We start from the raw sequence: 22,994 nt of genomic DNA, 5'->3' as shown, positions 1-22,994 counted from the left end.
ACAGCCAGAACAAAGGTGATTCCAGCATTCTGTTTCCAGCAAGTGCTTCTGGGAAGATTTTAAGCAGGGCATGAAGGAAACAGCCCCCTTGTTTGCTCCACCCACTTTCTTTGCTGTTAATCAGAGATATACTGCATCTGTTGGAGGCTTCATCAATCTATTAAAATTAATAGTTACTTAAAGTTTATATAGGATCTAGTTGTTCCAGCAACTTTAGAAAGTTATTTTGGCAGTGAGAATGGGGCATTGAGAATCACTGCAGCAGCAAACAGAAGAGCAGCATTTCCCTTTCAGCATTCAGGAATGCTATTTGATAGAACATGTACAATCATGGGAAAGGGAACAGCAGGGATAGTTAATGTGGGAAAGGGCAGCAGAGTGGGTGAGCAACAGGTGCACAGCAAAGGGTACTTTCTGTAGCAGCTTTGGGGGGTTTTCAACAAGAAAACAACACAGAGGCAAGGTGTGAGATACCCTATACTCCAGTTCCAATTCAGGCGGGGTCACTGGCGTTCCTGGAGGGGAGACAAAATGCTAAATGTTTCAGGCACCTGAATGCAACTCCTTCCCCTTGCCTGCAGGGGAGACCCCTTCCCCTCAGAGCAGCAAGAGCAAAACAGAGGCATCTCCTTCACTTCACTCTCCCTGCTCTGAATGGCTCTGAAGGTGAGGGGGCCGCTTTACACCAGTTCAGGCACCTGAAAAACTTAGCATTTTGTCCCCCCCAGGAGTGCCAGTGTGGCTGCTATGTTGAGGAAAAAAGCCCTCATGTCTTTCATGTCATGACTGGTTTGGCCTAAGAGGGAAGCAGACAAGTATTTTTTCTCTCGGGCCCCAGCAAGGAATGAGAACAGAGAGTAAATAAGAGAACCGAGAGTAAATTTATTTTGCTTTGTAAACTTTGTAAACTCTGTTGTTGTTAAAGAGTAGTATACATATATTCTTACTAATAAAAATATTTTGAATAGTTTCAAGGAGATTCTGCTTTGTGGCTGAGAAGCAATAGACCCAATTGCAAGTTGGGAAAGGACAGAACTGCAGGTATGGATCCAATCTGTGCTCGCTCTCAAAGTGTATCAACATCTATAGAACTGCCAGAACAACGGTTTCTTTGCTTTGACAAAGGAATGGTTTTGCGGAAGTCACTGACTTTCAGCTGTGTCTATTCCAGGAAGGCTAAAATCCTTTGGAGGAAGCGTAGGATATGCCATGTAACTGTAATTACCCAACTTCCTTCTCACCATTTTTGAATGTTTTCTTCCACACACAGTATCCATACTCTGGCTTCAATAAGGAGGCATTTGCACTCATGCTCACAAAGAGGAGTAGTTTACTCCAGTTGTAAAGTACTTCATTTCTGAGCTGCTCACACCACCAGTTCAGAGTAAACTGGCAGTGTAGACAGTTCAGAAGTTGTGCTTTATCGCTGAAGTAAATGACTGCTATTTGAAAGCATGAGTTCACACCCCACCCCACACTACATATTTCTTAGCCACACACAGAAGCAGAGACTATTAAAGAGGCTTTTGATTGTTTACTTCTTTTTTTTTTTTTCCTCCAAAAAAGGACTGCCTCCCCCTTTACAAAATACATTTGGCTAAACTGTGATTCAGCTGGAACAGTCAACTGGAAATGAATATCTCAATCCAAATTAAAAATGCCTTTTTTTTTTTAACCGACCTATTTAACTAAAGTATACAGAAACAAATGCTTGAAAAGCCAGTCTTCCATTGGGTTCCAAATACACATTTTAACAACAACTGGATGTTCTTCATGGATGCCTTTTCTTCCAGGGAAAAGTAGTTAGGATCATGTAACATGAATGGAACAGAAGAGGGCGATGTGTTTCTGAGATTATGGGTGAGGGAAAGCCATGCTCTGCTTTGTCTCATTTGCAGTACATTAGGTACTGAAAGGATCTTACTCCAAAGGAATGGAAGGAATGGAAACAAAGCAGAATTGTGAACCTGGGTGATAGTGAGGCAGCCAAAATCAAGGATTTACGTCTTGTCCTAAACGTTTCCAAGTCCTGCCAATATCAGTGGAGCTGACATCCCAGAAAATGTGCTTAGGGTGGCAATCATAGAAAGTAACAAAGGAAACATAAAGGCTATGATGTTGTCAGGAACACCCATTAAAAACTACATTGAGGGTGGCAAGGGTCACAGAAAGATTAACCTAAGTTCTCACTTGGAACTAAGCACTTGAAACAATTGTGTCCACTGTTGTTTCATCTCTGTTTAAGTGTGCCAAATCATAGATGCCAAATCATAAAATCGAAGTCATTATTCCCACTCCCACCAGTTTCCCATCTGTCAGCAAGCTCTCCCCCTCTGTCATCATCTACTGTTTTCTTCATGTGCCTGTACATTTTCTTGCATGCTCCACAAATGTTGCCTGCAGGAAAGGAAATAGTGCAGCCCATTCAGCAACTGAAACACTTTGATGCACAACCAAACCAATGCTTTCAGCTGCACTGTTAAGGGGGCCTGAGCTGCCTTTCTCAGCTATGTTGCTCCAGAGATTTGTGCCACATCTCATTCCCAGGTTTTGTGCCATAGAACCTCCAAACACTGGAGCGCACAGCTGGCATGGAAGCAAGGCATTCAGACGTCTCAGTTTCTCTTTCCCCAGTCCTCCCCTCCAGGTTTACCAGAGCAGCCCTGTCCTATTCTAAAGGCTAGCTACATAGTTTACCAGTCTCATATTCCACTGGGTTTGGCAGTTTGGCGTTGAAGGCCTGCAAGATGGACTGGATCCGACTCACCTCATTGTTGGCCAATTTGAGCCTATGCCGGAGCAAACAAGAGAAAAGGTCAAGGTGGATTTTTCCTGGTGGAGAGAGATGGTTTACCCTGTCCCTTATCTCAATCAGCTGCAGTATGGCAGAGTCTTGGGAGCCTTGGGTATATGGATAATCCAGTTGAAGAATGAGGTCCCGGATAGCATCAGAATCAAAAGGCAGGCTGTAGCCAAAGACCTGTAAGCTATTGATTCTCATGTACCCTAAGTTCTTAGAAGGGTTCATCTCCAACGGCTCATAAAAAATTGTCTCATTGGAGCTGTCATTGAGAGATTTGATGCGGCTCCTCAGGTAGACATGGACTGTCTCAAAGAAGGTCTTCCACTTGTTGCCTAAACTAAGGGTCCAATTTTGGCACTGGCTGGAGGCATCCACATTAGTCCTTTCCCAGTCTGGAAAGCCAGTCTCATTGGTGGGCATAAACCAGCTTTCTGAGTGGCTACCCCCAAAGGGGTTGACATAGATAGCCATGACTGGCTCCAGGGTGCTGTTCTTGGTTAGGCAGATCTGGAGAGAGAGGGCCAGCATGAGGTGGACCAAGCCTGGTTTGTACTTATTACTCTTCAAAGTCACCAGCATCCTCTTCCTCCAGGAGGGGTCGAACCAGGTCCCTAAGCGCATATCATTGCTGATAAAGATGGAGTGCACCTCAATCCGGCTATCCAGCTTCTGCAAAAGATACTTGAGCTCCAAATCATGTAGGTCTGTCTCCAGCCCTAAATAGTGCTCTAGGGATTCTCCCACCTCTGGGCGGCACAACCCCAGGGTGACCACATAGCCAGGATTGCAAGACCCACAGTTGGTAACATTGTCCTCTGCACAAGCAGCACATTCTGGTCCTTCACCCAAAGCACATGGGATGGTCCCTTGGCAGGAGGGCAAGTCATGAGGGCAAGTGCAGCTGTGGTTTTCTTCTACAAAAGTTCCTGGCACAGAAGTCTCACTGCAGTAGAGGAGGGACTGAATGCGAGTCCACCAATAAGTCAAAGGTCTATGAAAGAGGAAGATGTTGAGAAACAAAAGTTATCTCTATATCAAGAAAGTAGACACCTAGCCAAGCTGTCCTCAAGCACAAAAACAGCCTCAAGCAGCCTCAAGCACAAAAACAGGTGAAATTCTTCTTAAAGGAAACCAAAATATTGTACACATTTTTGAATGAAAACACTAAGCAAAAAACCGGGGGGGGGGGGTAAGGGGAAGAGTTTTCCCTTACCTTCAGCTGAGCCACTGTGGTGCCCTATCTCACACAGGATACAATGCAAGTCTCCTGGCTTGCTTGTTCCAGTGCAAGATAGGATTGCGCCCTTAAAAACTCAATGCAACATTTTACCTCAGATTTTGAGGATTTTAGATTGTTAGATTGTATTCATAATTTTGATTTTGAGAGACAAAAAAAGGAAACCTGAGAAGCTGGCAATAATTACATGTTTGTATGCTATTTATAGCATTGACTATGATAGAAATGTCTATCAAATAAAGAAAAAATACTAACTGCCCAAACTTACAACAGTGAGTCTAGTTATCTGCTGCGATGGTAGATACGTAGTGGCCGGCATTACGTAGTGCACTTCATGCATAGTAGTGGCCGGCAGAAATAGCTGGAAGCTCTGTGTACTGCCTGGATGCTCAGCTGGTGCAGATAAGGTGGCAGAGGGGGCAGTTCATAGACAGTTCAAGGGAGGATTGGGAAAGGGACTGGGCTGGAGGGGGGTAGTTTGAGTGTGGGAGGTTATGACAATCATGCTGGACCTTATCTCTCCTTCCTGGCCTGGACCCACCCTTTTCTTCTCCTCCAACTTATTACCACAAAAAGCTGGTGTATGTCCATGGAGACCCATTGGTCTAGGTGGTCTAGGTAGGTAAGTAGGTAAGGTAAGTAAAAAAAAATTGGCTGGCTATCTGGGGAAAGGTGGCATAGAAATCTTAAATAAATATATATCTCATGCAGTGCACATTCCGTCAGAGCAGCTACATGGTGGAAGAAAGTGTGGGATAGAGTTGGCCATAAATGTCATGACAAGTCAATTATCAAATACATTCACATTAACTGTTGAATCTCAAATATGGAAATCAAATCTCTAGTGTCAAAATACAGATATAAAATATTCAGCAAATGTTTGAATATTTCCAGATGCTTTGACAAATATTTGAGCAATCAGAGAACTCCTGGAAGACATTCAGCATCAAAATCCACAGAGAAGGTTCTGAGCCTTCTGAGAGCAAATTGGTGTGAAACACTTTGCTCATTCCCGAGTCTGACATTTTAGATCTTTGAGGATTTGGTATTTCAGACAGATGTAAGAGACGGCCTAGTGGCAGGAAGAAGATTTAAGCTGTCAGGAAATGAGATCTATATGAATCAAGGTAGTCAGGTGCCAGCCTTTAGGAATACTTATATAATCTTCCCCATCCAAATTTCTCCCCTAAATTATGGGATTTTGAATTACATCATCTTGGTTTCAAAGTAACACTCAAGAACCAGTAATTGATCATCTTCTGTTGTCACTTTTGGACTTTTGTTCAGGCTGTTGCATATCTGCAGTTTGCCATATGTTTCAATTTGTGTCTATTTAAAAGCCACCCTGAGCATTTGCTTTGGCATGGGAAAGGCATAAATCTTTTAAATAAATCAAAATAGATTAAACATTTGTGTGATCAAATTATCACACTGAAATTTCTTTTGAGTTATGATTTAGGGTCCAATCCTGAACAGGTCTGTAAGGCATGTTTGCGAGCCCTTACTGTGGACCCAGTGCTGGAGCTGGCCCAGTGCAAGTGGGCACCCAGTGGTTCTGCCATCCAGTGGCAGCAGAGAAGTAAGTGTGGGTGTGGAGGAGACAGTGGTGGCTGCTTGGGTGTGTTGGATGCTGTGGCAGCCATTTTGGCACTGCAGCAGCCCTGTGGGGGGTAGCTCAAGATTGGGCTGCCCATCAGTGTTCTGGGTATGGGTATGCATCGCTAATCTGCAAGTGAAAAAAAAGACACCAGCCAAAAACTGTAGCAAACTGCACATGTAGCACTTTCAAAATTAATTTCAGAAAATTCACCAAAGCACAGGACAGGCAGAGTGGAAATAAGGCACAGAATGGGGGAAATCTGATAGCAGCCATGAGGGTGAGGCAGGCAATGAGGCCCAACAGAGATGGCACAAGTCTTGCTGTAATCCAGTCACTAGATGATGGAGACTGTGCAAGCCCTGATTCAGGAAGTGGAATGTCATCTGGAAGGTGGTTGTGTCCACCTCAAATTGGGACCACTGTAATACAGAACTGCAGTTCTTGCATTTTGAGACCAATGCCAAGTTAAAGAAGACACATTAGAGTTAAAAAAATCTCCTTAGTATGTAAGTATATAAACAAATAAGTGTAGAAAACAAACACATTGGCAAGAAAATGGAGCCCTCTCTATGATACAGTAGTTTACACATGCTGGGAGGTTGTTTGCTTTTAATATGGGAGAATGTTCCACCATGACCTCCCCTATCCTACAACCTGAAATGGTACTGTTGAAAAATCTACCATCTCAGTTTGCCACTTCATTGTGCGCCACCACATCTCTCAGATTCTAGGGGTTCCAAATTCTACACTGGATACCAGATCCTATGTAAAAATGATTCCCACAAAGGATCACAAAAGGCAGCAGCCAATCCAGAGCGAGGCATGCTTAAACATAAATCCATGTGCCTAGATGGACTGTGACCAAGTCTATAGATATACTAGACCTCTCCTTCAGAAGTCTGAAGCGAGGTTGTCTGTGGCAGCGTTTCGCCAGGTTGAAAAGACGCCGGACAATCCGATGAGTCTTCTTTGAGAGCATCTTCAAGATGATGCCCAGCTTCTGATAGCGATGCTGAATATCAAGGTCCATTGCCCAGTACTGAGAGATGGCTGTTATATTAAAGAAGCGGTCCATTGGGAACTTCTTCACTAGAGATTGCAGTTCCTCTGTTAGGATAGAAGGATAGATCAGTGAGAAAGAAGTATTGGTAGTTGACACCAAGTAGCGTAGCTAGCGGGGGGTGGAGGGGCGGTCTGTGGGGTACCACCACTTCCTTAGGAGGAAGCCGCGTCAGTGCATCCAGATGCGCCACATTCATCCAGATCCAGCCTCCATGGTGCTTTCAGTGCCAAGGCTCACATCAGCCCGGCTGGCCCGACCGACACAAGCAGCAAAGGTCGACGGGGGGGGGGGAGGCAGGGAGGAGGTGGCAGTGACGTAGCTAAGTAGCAGGGGGCAGCAGATGCACTGGGCTAGAGGAGCAACATCAGGGGCTGAGGGACAACATCAGGGGCAACAACTCCCACATATGACTTGGACTACGGCGTTGCCCCCCCAGCAGCTTCTTAGCCCCCCAGCAGCTTCTAGCAGCTCCTCCTCCTCCCTGCCCCCCCCACGCCTACATTTTCTGCTTGTGTCAACACAGGCGGGCTGACACAAGCAGCTGAGGGGAAACTGGCGCAGAAGCTTATTTCAGCCTCCGCAGGCTGGCGCTTCTTGGAGCACCAGCCTGGTTTCCCCTTGAGGAGGCACAACTGTGCTTTACCCACAAATGTGCTTTACGTTTGTGACCCAAGGGATTTGGGCTGGCATAGGACGTAGTTTGGATTGTGCCTTCAATTACTTAAAATACATTGAGAATAATCTATAAAGTTACATTTGTTGCATTTTCCTACATTGTATCTTATTCACTAAGGGTGGGAGGACGACGACACATGGAACCCAGCACACAGATGGCAAGTTTGGGGATAGGAGGATTATGATGGACTCCAGTGGAGCTTCACTTCACTCTCTGGTACTGAGAGAAGAGGATTGCAGTTCCAAGTAATGGCCTACTATAGGAGTGAATTGCAGGGAAGCAGAAATTTATTCTGGACTCCAGAAGAATCCCTCCACATCCTACAGCATTATAACTGAAGCATTTGTATCCAACTTTGTCATTGTCTTGCATCTTCCTGCAAGAGAATGTGGTGGGATGAAGTTTGCCAAAACTGAAAAAAGAAATAGCTCCACTTAGAAGTCAACACATTTCCCCTAGTACTCTTGTCAAAATCCAATTCTCAGGGTTTGATCATGAGCCAGGCCTCCAGTTGTGATCTGGACACTAAGGGCTTAATCCTATCCAACTATCTAGTGCTGGTAAGGGAACAAATGTTTCCTTGCCTTAAGGATTCTCCATGACTGTCCCCCCACAGCAGGATGCAGTGCATGCCCCATTGGCATGGCAGCATCACTGCTGGAAAGCTGGATAGGATTGGGCCCTAACTCAGCAGGACAGGGACTAGTGCAGTCAGAAAGTTCAGAAGTGCAGGTGACAGAAAATAAGCTCAGAGCCTGAGTCAAGTAACCAAGGAACTCCTGAGCTAGAGACTGGTTCAGGAACCAGAGATCTCCAAAGCAGAAAGTACTGGGGGGGACGGAACGACTATCTGCACCTCCAAAGGACTCTTATTTCCTTGAGCCAATTGGCCACTGCAGACAATGTGACTGGAGAGAGAGAACAGAAAGGTGACTGAGTGCCATGCCTGGGGGCTGGCCCTTTAAATCTTTCCAGGGACAGGGCAGGGGATATGACTATGCAGGGGGGGGGGGATAGTCAGGCCCAGGGAATATACAAGGGCTCAGTTACTCCCAAGCCTATAACTAGTTGAAACAAGTTGTCTTCTTCCTAGGACCTGTCCAGGGTCCTGAATTATATTTGACTGCCATGGGTGCCTGCTTTGCTATGGAAGCTTGGCATGGACCCACGGTACTGGCCTGTTGGTCCATTATTTTTGCTCCCCACTCCAGACCCCTGCCTGACCTGCATCTCAACCTGCATCCCTGGGCTCAGATTTTTCTGCTTATAACAGAACTCAGGGATTGGCCAATCACAAGACAAACCTAGGAATTAAAAATTAGGGTATCCTCAGGCTACATAACATTCATCATGTCAGAAGTTCATGTCATAGAGCCAGGCTCTGACTGCAAGGATTTCTGGACCACCTGCCCCCCCCCCCCCCCACAACACAAGCAAAGACAGGGAAGCAGGAGCCAATGGCTGCATTGTGCAGTCTCTGCTTATCTCCTCTCTCCTTTAGCAGCTAATTATCCTTAGGGGTTCAGAGGGGAAGAAGGAGGTCTAGGTATGTGCAATTGGCAACCTTGATCTCTAATTCACCATTCAGCAGCGGTTAAATAAGTGCTGGTTTACAACAGATTTATTGAAGCTGACATACTGTATTAGATTTAGAAGAATTCAATACATTTAAAAAATACATTGACATTCTTTGGAAATTCATACAGTACTGGGACATAAATTATTGGCAAAACTTTTTTTGATGTGTTATCAAAGATGAATATTATCTGTCTTGTTTTGAGAGCTGTGATGTCCATATGTATTTTACAAACTGTGTAAATATCCTGCATTAGATGTAATTGTATTGACTATTCAATACAGGCACAGGTGGAGGCAGCAGTGACAGCAGCCCTGGGGAGCAAATGTCATCACCATCTCTTCCTGGAGGCCCAGGGCGCCCTGCTGGGGTGTGTGGTGGGAGTGGCTGGTGGACCTGCTGACTGTCCATGCCACACTCCTGCACTCCTCCTGGCAGTAGCAGGGGTGTCACTAGGGACACCCGGGCTTGGTCGCCTGACAGGCGCTGTGCAGGTGTGCCCTGGTTGCACAGGCACACCCCAGACACTGCACAGGTGCTGCCCCAATCCCTGTGTGCCTTTCCCTCCCTCCCCTTTGGTGTTTGTGCCAGCCAGTTGTCCCAACACCTTTGGATGCAGCACAACTGTTGGCTCTGGATATGGCCACTATGCCAGCACACCTAGGCCTTTGGAGTAAGTTAGGATTGTGCTGTTAGTGATGTGGAGCTAATACAAAATCAGCAGTCTTACATAACCAGGTCCTTATTGGACCTTCGCCCCATCAGTTCCCTGCTGAAATTGTTGCTGCAATACCACCCTCTACAGTGCAATAGAGACCAGATTAGCAATTCCACCTTCTAGTAATGACACAGGTGATGACACAGGTGCTCGGGACCTGCTGCTTGAGTTAGTGGGGCTTATTCCCAGGAATAAGGTGCCACAGCAGACCTTTGGATACAGCAGACTAATATGTCAGGAATGTTCAAAAGTAGGACAAAATCAGTTATAGGAGTTTGTGTCCTTCCCACTGAAGACCTTACAGTGAAATCAGTTCCAAAGGAACTGTGGGGCTGCCAGTTGACTGGCAGTGATTTTGATAGTGAGTGAAGGTGCAACACATTTCCTCAAATTACAATCCAACAATTTTGGAATTTTTAAGTTGCCAAGGTGCAAAGACAGATACTGGACTGTTAAGATGAGTCACAGTTGGTTTTTCACATTCAGGTTTACAGACTTATTCTAGTATAACAGACTTCTCAAAGTATTGGGTACATCAATGAAAACAAAAAGGTGAGTCAACTGGCAGCCCCTACAGTCAACTTTTCACTAGATCAACCTGTCCATACTGGAAACTTTCAGAACTGATTTTTCAGAGCTTGTCCTGGGAAAGAAAACAATACAGTTGTCCTGAACATGTCAGCCCTGCTGCTCTGAAAATAGTGTCTTCATCTAAAATCAACAGTTAGGAAATCTATATAACCAAAACTTACCTGATTCTTCAAACTGTTGGTTTTGACTTGCCCAAACTTCCTGGATCTGCAGGAGGCTCTCTTGCATAGCCTGGATGTCAGCCTCAGGACAGTTGCACTTTGTAAAACTAGACCCACATTGGCACCAGCAGTCATTCTCTCGGCAGATCAGCTCCCCCTCTGAATCGCAGGTTATGTAGCTCAGGGCAGCAGCCACATAGCGTTCCTGTAAGTACTCAGGCAGCAATGCCTGCAGACCTGCAGAGATTATAGGCAATGATGTTATAGGTCCCAATTTGGTGGGACACATCTGGGGGAGATGCCTGTGTGGCAGTACCCTAGTACATTCTTCTGCAAGCCACTATGTAGTTAAAGTGGGAGGGGAAGCCCATTGTCCTAAGGTCTAGATGAAATAAAAACTTATGTGTGTGTTGCTTCTGCAGACTTTCCTCCGCAGCTTTCTCTGCTTTAAAGGGTTGGGTTTTGGTGTGTGTTTTGTGCTTCAGGGCTAGTTAATATATCATCCTGCTGGAGTCTTGTCTTCCACTGCAAAAGCAAGAAATTGTCTGGGGATCAACTGGAGAAACCTCCAGTCTCAAAAAAAGGAGACTGCCTTCCCAGCCTTGCCCTCAATGCTAGCTGTCCTCTTGCCCTCAAGCAGAAAAAGAGAAATTCAATGTGATAGTAATAATATGAAATTTTGCACTATGCTCAGTCAACACATATAGATCTCCAAGTGACATTGGACAAAGAAAAACAATGTCAGCTGTACAAAGCACACATTGACTGGTCAAATGGGAAAAATACATATTGCTCAGGCAATGTACAAAATTTATTTGAAGGCAACACAAATTAATGAGACCATGTACTAAATGTCTATGATCAATTCACATTATCTAACATCCATTAGTGATTCATATTAACTGGGCAATGTGCAAAAACTCTTGTCAACACTGTCAGTTTGTGCTCCTTCTCCAGACCATCATAGGAATGTGCTCAATTCCCATTATGTATGCACATTACCAGTCAAATCACTTTAACCGCAACTCATGGCTCAATTGTATCTGAGCTGAGCTCCTGGTGTAAAGCACATTTACAGCACCCACTAGCATAGCTAGAGGGGGGGTGGTGCACTAAATTTTGTAGGAAGCCTCACCACAGCATGCAAGCGGCTCCTCCCCTCCCCTTTGGAGCCATGTGGGTGGCGGGGGGAACTCAACTCCCCTCTAGTTACGCCAGCGACAACACCCTCAAGCACTGGCACTGGGCTCAGCACCAGAAGGATGCTGCCTGGAGTAAGTTAAGAGCTCTAGGTGGCAGTGCAGCCGTGTGGGACAGGGCGAGGCATTCTAGAGTTGGGGGGGAGGAACCGAACGGGAGAGGGGTGGGATTAGTGGAGCGGTAGGATCAGGGGTGGGATCAGTGGCTCTGCTCTGCGCAGTTCTATCCTCTGTGCAAAGCCCAACACAGAGGTTCTCTCATCTGCACTGGCAAAATAGCGCAGACATGAGAAGTCCCAGAAGGCTTGGGGCTTTCCTCAGGGAAAGGGACAAAAACAGTGGCATCACTAGGGTTCACATCAGCCGGTGTGGGAGGCCAGTGCATTACCCTCATGATGGATCACTTCCCATGCAGTGGCTGGGTCAACACCCTGGGTGGTGGGAGTGGTGATGTACCCTGGGTTCATCATTACCCTGGGTAATGACCCTGGGTTCTCAAACTTTTAGCATTGGGACCCACTTTTAGAATGACAATCTGTCCAGGACCCACCAGAAGTGATGTCATGGCTGGAAGTGACATCATCAAGCAAATTAAAATAAATACTTAAAAATAATTAAATTAAATAAATTTATAAGGGGAAGCCAGCCCTGTTCCAACAAATGAATTTTATCTGCAGCCTGCCTGCAATACCCCCCTCCCAATCAGTAAGATTTTCAGCCCTACCCATTGCCCTGTCCAATTTAAGTTCTTATGTTTAAATCACATCATTGTAAGGACCCACCTGGCTTTGCAAGTCTAAAAAATAAAAAAAATTCACCTTATCAGCGGGCAGCCCAATCCTGAGCTGCCCGGAGCTGCGGGAACCGCGGGACCTGGCAGCTCCACAAAGGGCTCCCGCCGCATCCCAAGTACTACTGCAGGAGGCTCCTCGGGAGAAGGGGATGTTCGTCCCCTTCCCCTGAGTAAGGGAAGCAGTCCCGTAATGAGACTACTCACTTTAGCGGCAACTGTTTGGTCACCGCTAATGTGAAGGCGCTCAAGTAGGGCGAGCAACCCTCTACAAGCACCTGGGATCCTGCGGACCCATCTCTCCCCTGCCACCGGAAACGCCCCTGGGACACTCCACTCCCCGGAACACCCCCCCATGCCCCCCGGGAACACCCCCATTCCCTGTTCCACAGCCTGGCGGTCACGGAGACTGACGCCGCTGGTCACGAGTGGTGGCTTAGCGCTGGCCGGAGCTGAGCCACCTCCAGACGGAGCCCAGCGGAAAGAACTGCAAATGTGCCTTATGGCACATTTGCAACTGTGGTCCATGCTGCGGAGGCGCGGTGCGGACCATAGGCTCTGAAGCCTCTGTTTTTATCCTTTTTATGAAAGTGGGCTGTCTCCTGGAGCATTTGTTGAGCTCCACGTTTATCAGATTGGGACCATTCTCATGACCTGACCAGAGCCAAGGCATGTTTGCTTACTTGTGAGTAAACACCTACTTGCAAATAAATGATTAGTTTCGCTTTCCATAGGGCATTTATCATTTCATTATATTCATACATTTATCAGCTTGGAGGGAGGGACTTCCTTCTCGGGTATTTTCTGGGTACTGTGTTCATCGGATAGGGACCGTTCTGGTGTAATTGGATTCCTCTCAGCCTGCCCTTTCCAATGGACTAAAGCATGTTCTCCAATTCATGAGTAAATGCGCAACAGGGCTCAGTTTCACTTTCCATAGGGCCCCATACATTTTTTGTTTTCCAGATTTTTGGCCATAACTTTTGATAGAAAGGAGATATTTTACTCACGTTGCTTTTCATTGCATTCTGCTGTTAATACAGCAGTCTCTGTAGACTCTGGGAAACCCAGAGGTGTAGCTAGGTCATTTGACACCCGGGGCCCATAAATTTTTGTCACTCCATATGACATATCAATTGTTTATCTAATTAATTAATAATTATATTGTTTAATTCATTAATTCACTATTTATACCACCCTTACAGAACCCTTCCTGCCGCTCAGGGTTTCTCTCATTTTGTCCTCACAACAACCCTGTGAGGTAGGTGAGACAGAGATAGTAATAGTCATGACATGGAATGAATAATAATAATGGCCAGAAAAATAAATGCAGTGAATATTTCCCCTCAAGCAATGGATGAAATTCTGCATCAAATGGCATATAACATGATGGTATTATTCCTAAAAGCCACGATTTCCAGAATTTTGGTCACTAGGGTGTCACCTCCCCCAGATGTCTCATTGGCCTGTTTTGAGTTAAGGCAGTGGTTCTCAAACTTTTAACACTGGGACCCACTTTTTAGAATGACAGTCTGTCCAGGACCCACCGGAAGCCAGCCCTGTTTCACCAAGTGAATTTTCTCTGTAGCCTGCCTGAAATAACACACCCCCCCACACAAAAAATCAGTGAGATTTTCAGCCCTCCCCAGCGCCCACCTTACCAGCTCAAGCCTCTGCTTTATTCTTTGGCGGGTGCTGCCTTCTGGAGCTTTTGTTGAGCTCCACTATCATTAGATGGGGACCATGCAGCCAGCCTTGCATTCCCCTTTGCCTGACTTGACCAGGAGCCAAGGCACATCTGCTTACTCACAAGTAAATGCGACTGTGTGCCTTACTTTCGCTTTCCATAGGGCTCAATACATTTGTCTACTTGGAGGGAGGGACTTCCTTCTTGGGTGCTTTTTGGGGACTGCTTTCATTGGATAGGAACCATTCTGGTGTCATTGGACTCCTCTCAGCCTGCCCTTTCCAAGGGCAAGTTCACCTACTTTTCCAAGGGCAAGTTCACCTATGGCAAGTTCACCTACTTGCGAGTAAACGTGCAATATGGCTCAGTTTCATTTTCCATTGGGTTCCATGCATTTTTGGTTTCCGGTATTTTGACCATAACTTTTGATAGAAATGAGATATTTCAATCCGGTTTTTTGCATTGCATTCTGCTGGAAATTCCACATCCATAAATTCCACATTTATGGCATGATGGGGTTACTCGTAACTAGCTACGCCACCAGAATGGTTCTGATCTGATGAATGTGAGGCTCAACAAATGCTCCAGAAGGCAGCTCCTCCCATAAAAAGAATAAAACAGACTCTTGAGCTGGTAAGGTGAATTTTTATTCCTTTTTAGACTTGTAAAGCTAGGTAGGTCCTAATTGTAATATGGTTTAAATATAAAAACTTAAATTGAACTGGGTAAAGCTAAAAATCTTAATGCTTTTTTGGTGTGGGGGTGTTATTGCAAGCAGCCTACAGAGAAAATTCACTTAGTGGAACAGGGCTGACTTCCCCTTATTTATGTTTTTCTTTAATTTAATTATTAATAATTATTCATTTTAATTTGCTTGATGATGTCACTTCCAGCCATGACATCATTTCTGGTGGGTCCTGGACAGATTGTCATTCTAAAAAGTGGGTCCCTGTGCAAATAGTTCTCAAACTATTGCAGAATGACTAAGGCAGAATGACAATCACTGCCTTAACTCAAAACAGACCAATGAGAGATCCTCGGGGGGGGGGGGGATGACACCCTAGTGGCCAAAATTGTGGAAATATGGCTTTTATAACAGGAACCATGTTAAATACAATTTGAAGCAGAATTTCATCCATTGCTTATGGGGATATATTCACAGCATTTATTTTCTGGCCATTATTATTCATATTATTCATTATTATTCATTTCACGTCATGACTATTACTATCTCTCAGTCTCACCTACCTCACAGGGTTATTGTGAGGAAAAAATAAGGGGAGGAACCATGCACACCTCCCTGAGCTCTTTAGAGGAAAGGTGGTATAAAAATGTAAACATTAATTGATTGATTTGATTGATTGTTGTTGGCAACCTTCAGTCTCGAGAGACTATGGTATCGCGCTCTGAAAGGTGGCTTTGGAACATCGTCTAGTGTGGCTGAAAAGGCCAATTCGGGAGTGACAATCCCTTCCACAATGGGAGCAAGTGCAGTCTGTCCCTGGTCTGTCTCCCTGGCTATGGGCCTTCCTTCTTTGCCTCTTTGCCTCAGACTGGTGGCCAAGTGTCTCTTCAAACTGGGGAAGGCCATGCTGCACAGCCTGCCTCCAAGCGGGCCGCTCAGAGGCCAGGGTTTCCCACTTGTTGAGGTCCACTCCTAAGGCCTTCAGATCCCTCTTGCAGATGTCCTTGTATCGCAGCTGTGGAAAGCTGTAGGGCGCTTTCCTTGCACGAGTTCTCCATAGAGGAGATCCTTTTGATTGATTGATTGATTGATTGATTTGATTGATTGATTGGTTAAGGGCACAATCCTATCCTTTGCTGGAACAGGTAAGCCAAGAGGCTTGTACTGTATCCAATGCAGGATTATGGCCAGAAGCGGCTTAGCCAGAGGCAAGGGGAAACCTTTCCCCATACCTCTGGATACTCTGGGCCCTCCTGAGATGGCGCAAGTTCGAGAGGAGTGGCTTGAAGCTGCTCCGTTCTCCCCGCGAACTGGGATTGGGATCTGGCATAACTGGAAAATAATGGGTATCCCATTACTGCTGGATCCCAGCCCTGCCTCCCACTCCCTCCCCACCTGCCCAGGAACACCTCCTTCCCACCTCCCAGTGGCGTAGCTAATGATCCTGTTGCCCAGTGCAGAGTGCAAAATGATGCCCTGTCAGTGAGGTCACTTCTGGGTTTTGATTTCATACCCACTTTTCCAAAAGGGAAAAATAAAAAATGTGCCATGTTTCCCAAGCACCTGCACCCCCAAGCATCCAGCACTCAACCCCTACTACTGTCCATCTACTACTGTCTGCCCTGCACGTAAGAACATGAGAACATAAGAACAGCCCCACTGGGGATATCAGGGCATGCCTCCCCCCTGCTAGGTGTTTTGTGTGTTGTTGACCACACTGGCTGTGCTGGTTCACACTGGCTGGAGGGGGAGGAGGACTGGGGGCAGGCTGGTGGGAGGAAGCCACAGCTGACTGAGGCCCCAATCCTGTCCACATTTTCCTGGGAGAAGGCCCAATAGATGTGCCCAGGCTGGGGCTCTCAGGTTCCCTTCCTATCCACACTTTCCTGGGAGTAAGCCCCATTGACTCTAAGGGGACTTACTTCTGAGCAGATGTGCCCAGGATTAGCTCTGAGGGAGTTCATGCAGGAGGCAGTGGCGATGGCATGTGACATGACTCCCCCTCCTTCCCTCTGGCTGCCACAAGGAGCAAGGCGGAGGCGGTTAGTAGACCAGCAGAGGAAGCTCCCTTGCCTCAGCACCTGCCTGCAGGCCTCGGTGGGGCGGCTGTTGGTTCTTGGGGGGGCTGCGGCACCAGCACTGAGGCGGCCCCGCCCCGCCAAGGTTTGGAGTGAAGCAGGACTGGCTCTTCTTGCTGGGAACTTTCCCCGCTCAGCTTCTGTCTGCCATTGCCGCCTCAACCGCCTTCCCAGCTCTGCTGCGGGCGGGTGGCCTGCCCCACATTCCCTTCGTTTTCCCTTCCCACCCAAGTGAGGGTGGCAGAGGCGGGGCTTCTCCGACTCCCTTCCAAGGGGCCTTGGCACCGGATTCAGCCTCTGTGTGTTGGCGCATCTGGATGCACCAACGTGGCTTCCTCCTAAGGAGGTGCAAATGTGCCTTATGGCAAGTTCGCAACCCTCCCGGGCTGCATCAGCCCAAGGCACAGTTTGAATGTCACCCCAAGTCATATAAGGGTGACAAAAATGTATGGGCCCCAGGTACCAAATGACCTAGTGGGAGCAATGCCAGTGATGTAACTCAACTCCCATTCTGAGGTCTTTTGCTACACAGCCACCTAGGAAGGAAGTTTGACAGCTAGGAAATCTCTGGGGCTAGCAACAAATTGTACAAAATTTCCAAACATCCTTACCAAGGAGCTGAATTTTGTTCTCAGGGCTTTGGACAAGAACCGAGCTCACAGAATCCAGATTGTCATAGTTACTGCAGCCAAGTGGCCCAGTCCTTGTTTCAGTGACCTAGGCAAGAGAAGGGTACAGCTTTACTATAAAAGCAGGTTAGAGTTTGTTTTTTATTTTTATTTTTTAATTACTACATGCGTCAAAAATTGGAGGCAGAAAAATTGTGCTGCTTTTGAAATCTGCTACCTGAAGCAACTGCTTTGTGATAAGGAAGACCACAGTCTTTACCACAATCAACTATGAAATCTGAAATTAGTATTGGAATGAAATATGCAAATTGAGTACTTGCATGAACAGGTGGCATCATGGATCTGGCTGTCATCAGGAAGAATCTGGCTGTCATCAGGCCACAGTCCCTCACTGCTCCAGCCAAGCTGTTCTGTGTCACTTGGAAGAGATACTGACATGCCCTCACCACCTCAGACAGTACTCAGACCACCACTTTGCCCATGTCTTGTGCCATGGCACATGACTTGCATAGGCACTGCCAGGGACTCACCTCCCCATTTACTTCTTTCCCTCCCTCTGAAATGAGAACTTGAGTCTGCTCTTTTGTTCTTCTGACATCTGCTCTACAGTCTCACTGGCCTGCTGCCTTTCAGATCCTGGACTACATTAACTGTCTCTTGCCCATTTCACAACTGATTTTGGGATTTCACCTCTGCCTACCCTGGATCATACTATTTGCCTCTGGACTCTCAAGAATGAAAGCCTCCTCTGCAGAACAGAGATCTGATAGGAGGTTATTATGAGGTATAACAAAGTAATCATAACAAAGGGCTCTTAAAATATGTTCTTTTTTTTCTTTTCATACAGTATGAAAATGTGAAATCTTAGTTCTTGCTCTAATTTTTGCCCCACTCCCATTAAAACACTTGAAAGGACACCTTCACCACCCTGGAATTAGATTCTTTTCCTCAGTCCCTTATCCATCTCTTATCCACCTCTCCTCTCCTCTCCTCTCTTTTTGCCCACCACAGTCTTTGCCAAAATCAATTACGAAATCTAATATGTTAGTATTGAAATGAATGCATGATGCATTCATTGGAATTCCAATGTGAAGGGAGACTGAGGGCCAAATCAGATGTGCTATGGATGACATGCTAAATATCTCCAGACATTTTTTTATTTGTACATTATCTTGTCTGTGAGAGGTTCTGAGTTTATTGAGACATTGTCAGGGCAGGAAGAGGGCACTTAGCCCATTCTCAAGGAGCCATTTGTCTGTGGAACATTTGAACTCAGAACACAAGACTCTATCCCATCCATTTTAGGTTGTAGCAATTTTGGATGCTGCAACGGCATGGGGTAGAGTCTTTCCCAAGATTTTAGAGAGGGAAAGGGGAACATATTTTTGGCATGCTTTGCCAAAGTGCAATGCTTTGGCTGAAAATTGGGGAGGGGGGAAACCTTTACAAAAGTTTTAGAAATTCATCCAATTACATTTTGAAATCACTATCAATTCAGGTGAACTTGCAGCATGCTGGGGTTAAACCAACCATGCTTTCAGTACATGCTAATTTATACTTTTGTACAGATTTGTTCCATATATTTCACACACTGGAATAACTCTATCACAAAGCATGGTGTGGTGGCAGGCTTTGGGCATCATTAAGCACAGCAAAGTGACAGGCAGATAGATTGAGTCATTGGGCACAATCCATTAGGAAGTTCTCCAATGCGAGTTGCATTGAAATGCAACTTACACAGCTCTTACTCAGCTCTTACACAGCTTTTACACAGCTCCCATTCATTCTGATGAGGCTTGCACAGAACAGCATTCTGGTGTTTTGTGTCTCAAGTTGTGTGCATGAGGGGATGCCATTTGAATTTTCCACATCAGCCACCAAAATGTAATGGGCTGGCCCTGCTGATAACAGGCTCCTGTTCAAAGAGATAGTTACCAACCTCAAGACATAAATGCAGAAATCCAATGAAGTGACTGCTTTCGCTCTAGATTAGGGAACAAATACCTTTACAGACATTTTAGAAATTCATCCAACTACATTCTGAAATCACTATCTTGGAAAAATAGAACTTGAGGAACTGTTGTTCTGTAAGGAAGAGCCAAGCAATCCAAAGCTAAGACAAGAAGCTACAGCACTAAATTAAAATTATTTATATTTTTACTTTGCTAGTATTTTTTTTACTTTGCTAGTTTTACATTTTACTAGTTATATACTATATATATATATATATATATATATATATATATATATATATATATATATATATATATATATATATATATAAACTATATACTAGTTTACTAGTTATATATATAACTAATAATAAAAATAAAAATAAAAATAAAAATAATTGTGCTGTAATTGGCCTGTTGACAGAGCACGGCCCCACCTTCAGCCCCTGATAAAAGAACAGCATCGACCAATTACCTATAAATAGCACAAAGATACCAATTGCACCCTGACTCCCATCTTGCTACTTTTGTTTCCTTGTGTGGGGGGGGAATAGAACAGGGACAGGGAGATACTGTCTAAAGAGATAGTTTTATAATTACAGAGCTGGGTGAAGTCCTCAGGGATGCTTAAGCAACCTGCAAACCTACATCTAGGCACATGGAGAAGCTGTTGTAAAAGATAAAATCAGAGATGTTGTGCAAAAGTAAAGGGAATAGGAAAGCAAGTATTTTTTTCTGATTCTGAGTTGGCTGGTTGCTCTACATTCCTGTGGAGTCTGAAATTCTTACTCAAATGAAGCATTGCACTAAGAATAGTTTTGCCCAACGGAAGAACACATGCAACAGGGAAGTTAACATCTGTTCTGGGTAAACTGGTGGGAAACATAAGATAAAATTATAAAGCATCTAGAACAGTAGTCTCCAAACTCTGGCCAGTAGAGCACCAGAATAATGATCTTGGGCACTGTGTGGTAATGATGAAGCTTACTGTTCTGAGCTGCAGCCTCATATCAGCCAATCCTGTAGAAATTCTTGCAGAATTATGCTTTTCTCTCCTGCAGAGGCAGCTGGTGCCTCCATTGTGTGAAACAGAATGCTGCACAAGATGGGCCTTAGCCATTATTCTCTTTCCTGTAGCCAAATGCCTTGTCACTTCTTCAGGAGCCTCCCTCTGTGGGACATCCAGTAGTTGAGGTCAGTTTCCTTGCCTGAGCTCTTCCTCTGCGTCTGCATGCATGCCTCCCCCCTCCCCCCCAGCAAGCTGCGCATGGAAGGATGCAGATTTAGCACCTGTGAGTCTGCCTCGGAATAGGCATTTTACCTGCCTAGAAAAAGTTATTATTTGTAAATTATTATTTGTAAAAAGTTTACCTATATGACCTGTCCCTCTGATCAGCAAACTTTACGGCTGAAGTGTCTCAGACAATTGCAACCCTCAAGACAGGTGCCCTGGGGTATACCATTCAATCAGCATTTAAATGGAGTTAAGGACAGACAAGGAATAAAGTATACCTACAGAATACTGTATCATGGAATAGTGATACATTATTTCACACAGATATGTATGAATCTCTGTTTCTTTCCCTTCTAAGGGAAGGAAAGGGAAACTTTTTAAAAAGTGTTTTGACACAGAATGGGGCTGTTGATTGCTGGAAAAGAGAGCATGCTCTTTTCTTACACCATCTCCATATCACACAACTCTACCTGCATAATGGCAGGCAGGCATGCTAGTATTACATGAGAACAATCTGGGGTGTCCATTCATTTGTCTTTGTCCATTTCTTTTAGTATGACCACAAAACAGGATGTACTACCTAGAATTAAGTGAGCTGCTACTGCCGCCACCACCATGTAGAACATACAAGAATAGGTTTCACCCCCATTACTCATACCATGTCATAAGAATATCCTCTACTTCATACCAGTGTTTGGCTGCAATGCTTTCAGAGGCTGTACAGGCAATGTGACAGCAGCTCTAAAGTATCCTTAGCAACATCATTAGTCCACTCCCCCCTAAACCACATATAAGCACCCCTCAACTCACCCTTCATATTGTCAGCTCCTAAGTTAGTTCAACATGAGAATGATAACAACAGTGGAAAGATGTGGCCATGATCTACAGCACTGTTCCTTATATCCATCTGATGAAGAAGATACAACAGCAGATCCACTCAAACCTTTGCAAACTCTGGGCCTTCAATATGCAGTTGCCCTTGAAGTTTGTTGGGAGACCCCTGGTGGTCTATAAGACATGGCTACCTTTTGGTATGCCTCTAGGTTACCTTGATGGCAGCTGTTGCTATCTGGATGTGGTGGAGTCGTCGCAATGTGCTTTCACGGTCAATGAAGTATGAAGCTGCCAATTGGTGCAGTGTTTCCAAGGAGACAGTAGCGTTGCTCCCACCACTTGTGCCACCAGCTTCCACTTTCCGACTGAACTTGCGCTTGTCCACAAAAATCGTCAAGGACTCTTCTCCTGCAAAACATGAGGTAAAGGATTTAATGTGTCCTGTGCCCTCCAGAAAGCCCTTCAGACTCAGTAAAATTTTCCACAATAGTCTCCTGCCTCCATCTCTCCTACATAATACATAATCTTCCCCCCTCCCACATACATGTACACATCTCAATTACAACTTTCCAACTTTAGAAGTTCCTATCCATCAGTGATATGTAAGTATCAATGTTTTGTTTCAGACCCAAAGTTGGCCTGCTTAAGAACATAAGACTCACACCATAACTTCTCCTCCCACTGCCCAATGGACTCATAAGAACATAAGAAGAGCCCTGCTAGATCAGGACCCATCTAGTCCACTTTTCTGTATCTCACAGTGGCTCACCAAATGCTTCAGGGAGCACACAAGACAACAAGACACAACCTGTGTCCTGGTGCCCTCCCCTGCATCTGGCACTCTGAGATAGCCTACCTCTACAACATACCTATCATGACTTGTAAACCATGATGGACTTCCAGAAATTTGTCCAATCCCTCTTAAAGGCATCTAGGCAAGATACTATCATTACTTCTTGCAGTAAGGAGTTCCACAGACTAATTACATGCTGGGTAAAGAAATATTTCCTTTTGTTTGTCCTAACTCTCCCAACACTCAATTTTAAGGGATGTTGCCTGGTTCTGGTGTTATGTGAAAGGAAAAAGAGTGCCTCTCTATCCACTCTATCCATCCCCTGCATAATTTAGTATGTCTTAATCATTGTCCCCCTCAGACGTTTTTCTTTTCTTGACTGAAGAGCCCCAAACGCTGTAGCCTTTCCTTGTAAGGGAGATGCCCCAGCCCAATAATCACTTTGGTTGCTCTCTTCTGCACCTTTTTCATTTCCACTATATCCTTTTTGAGATGTGGTGACCAGAACTGGAGCACACCAGAACACACAATAGGTGTGACCAGAACACACAATAGGTGTGGCCTTACAATGTGGTGTGGTGATTTGTACGACATTATAATATTAGCTGTCTTATTCTCAATGCCTTTTCTAATGATGCCAAGCATGGAGTTAGCCTTCTTCACTGCCACCGCACATTGGGTCGACACT

The 22,994-nt window shown here is 45.3% G+C and overlaps 1 protein-coding gene across 1 annotated transcript in view; it reads right to left on the bottom strand.

Annotated features, from left to right (window-relative positions):
* Positions 1 to 2,680: 2,680 nt before the first annotated feature.
* Positions 2,681 to 22,994, bottom strand: part of BRINP2 (BMP/retinoic acid inducible neural specific 2) — a 165,876-nt gene continuing 145,562 nt past the window's right edge. The window contains exons 4-8 of the mRNA XM_066625071.1: positions 21,728 to 21,921; positions 17,476 to 17,581; positions 10,426 to 10,662; positions 6,525 to 6,747; positions 2,681 to 3,794 (exon numbers count right to left, since the gene is read on the bottom strand). Of these exons, the coding sequence (XP_066481168.1) occupies positions 2,681 to 3,794; positions 6,525 to 6,747; positions 10,426 to 10,662; positions 17,476 to 17,581; positions 21,728 to 21,921 (1,874 nt within the window). The remainder of the gene's footprint in view (positions 3,795 to 6,524; positions 6,748 to 10,425; positions 10,663 to 17,475; positions 17,582 to 21,727; positions 21,922 to 22,994) is intronic.

The sequence above is a fragment of the Tiliqua scincoides genome, chromosome 4 (genome assembly GCF_035046505.1).
Source record: "Tiliqua scincoides isolate rTilSci1 chromosome 4, rTilSci1.hap2, whole genome shotgun sequence".
NCBI lineage: Eukaryota > Metazoa > Chordata > Lepidosauria > Squamata > Scincidae > Tiliqua > Tiliqua scincoides.
Note: the sequence above shows the minus strand (reverse complement) of the source record. Positions and strands in the feature narration are given on the sequence as shown.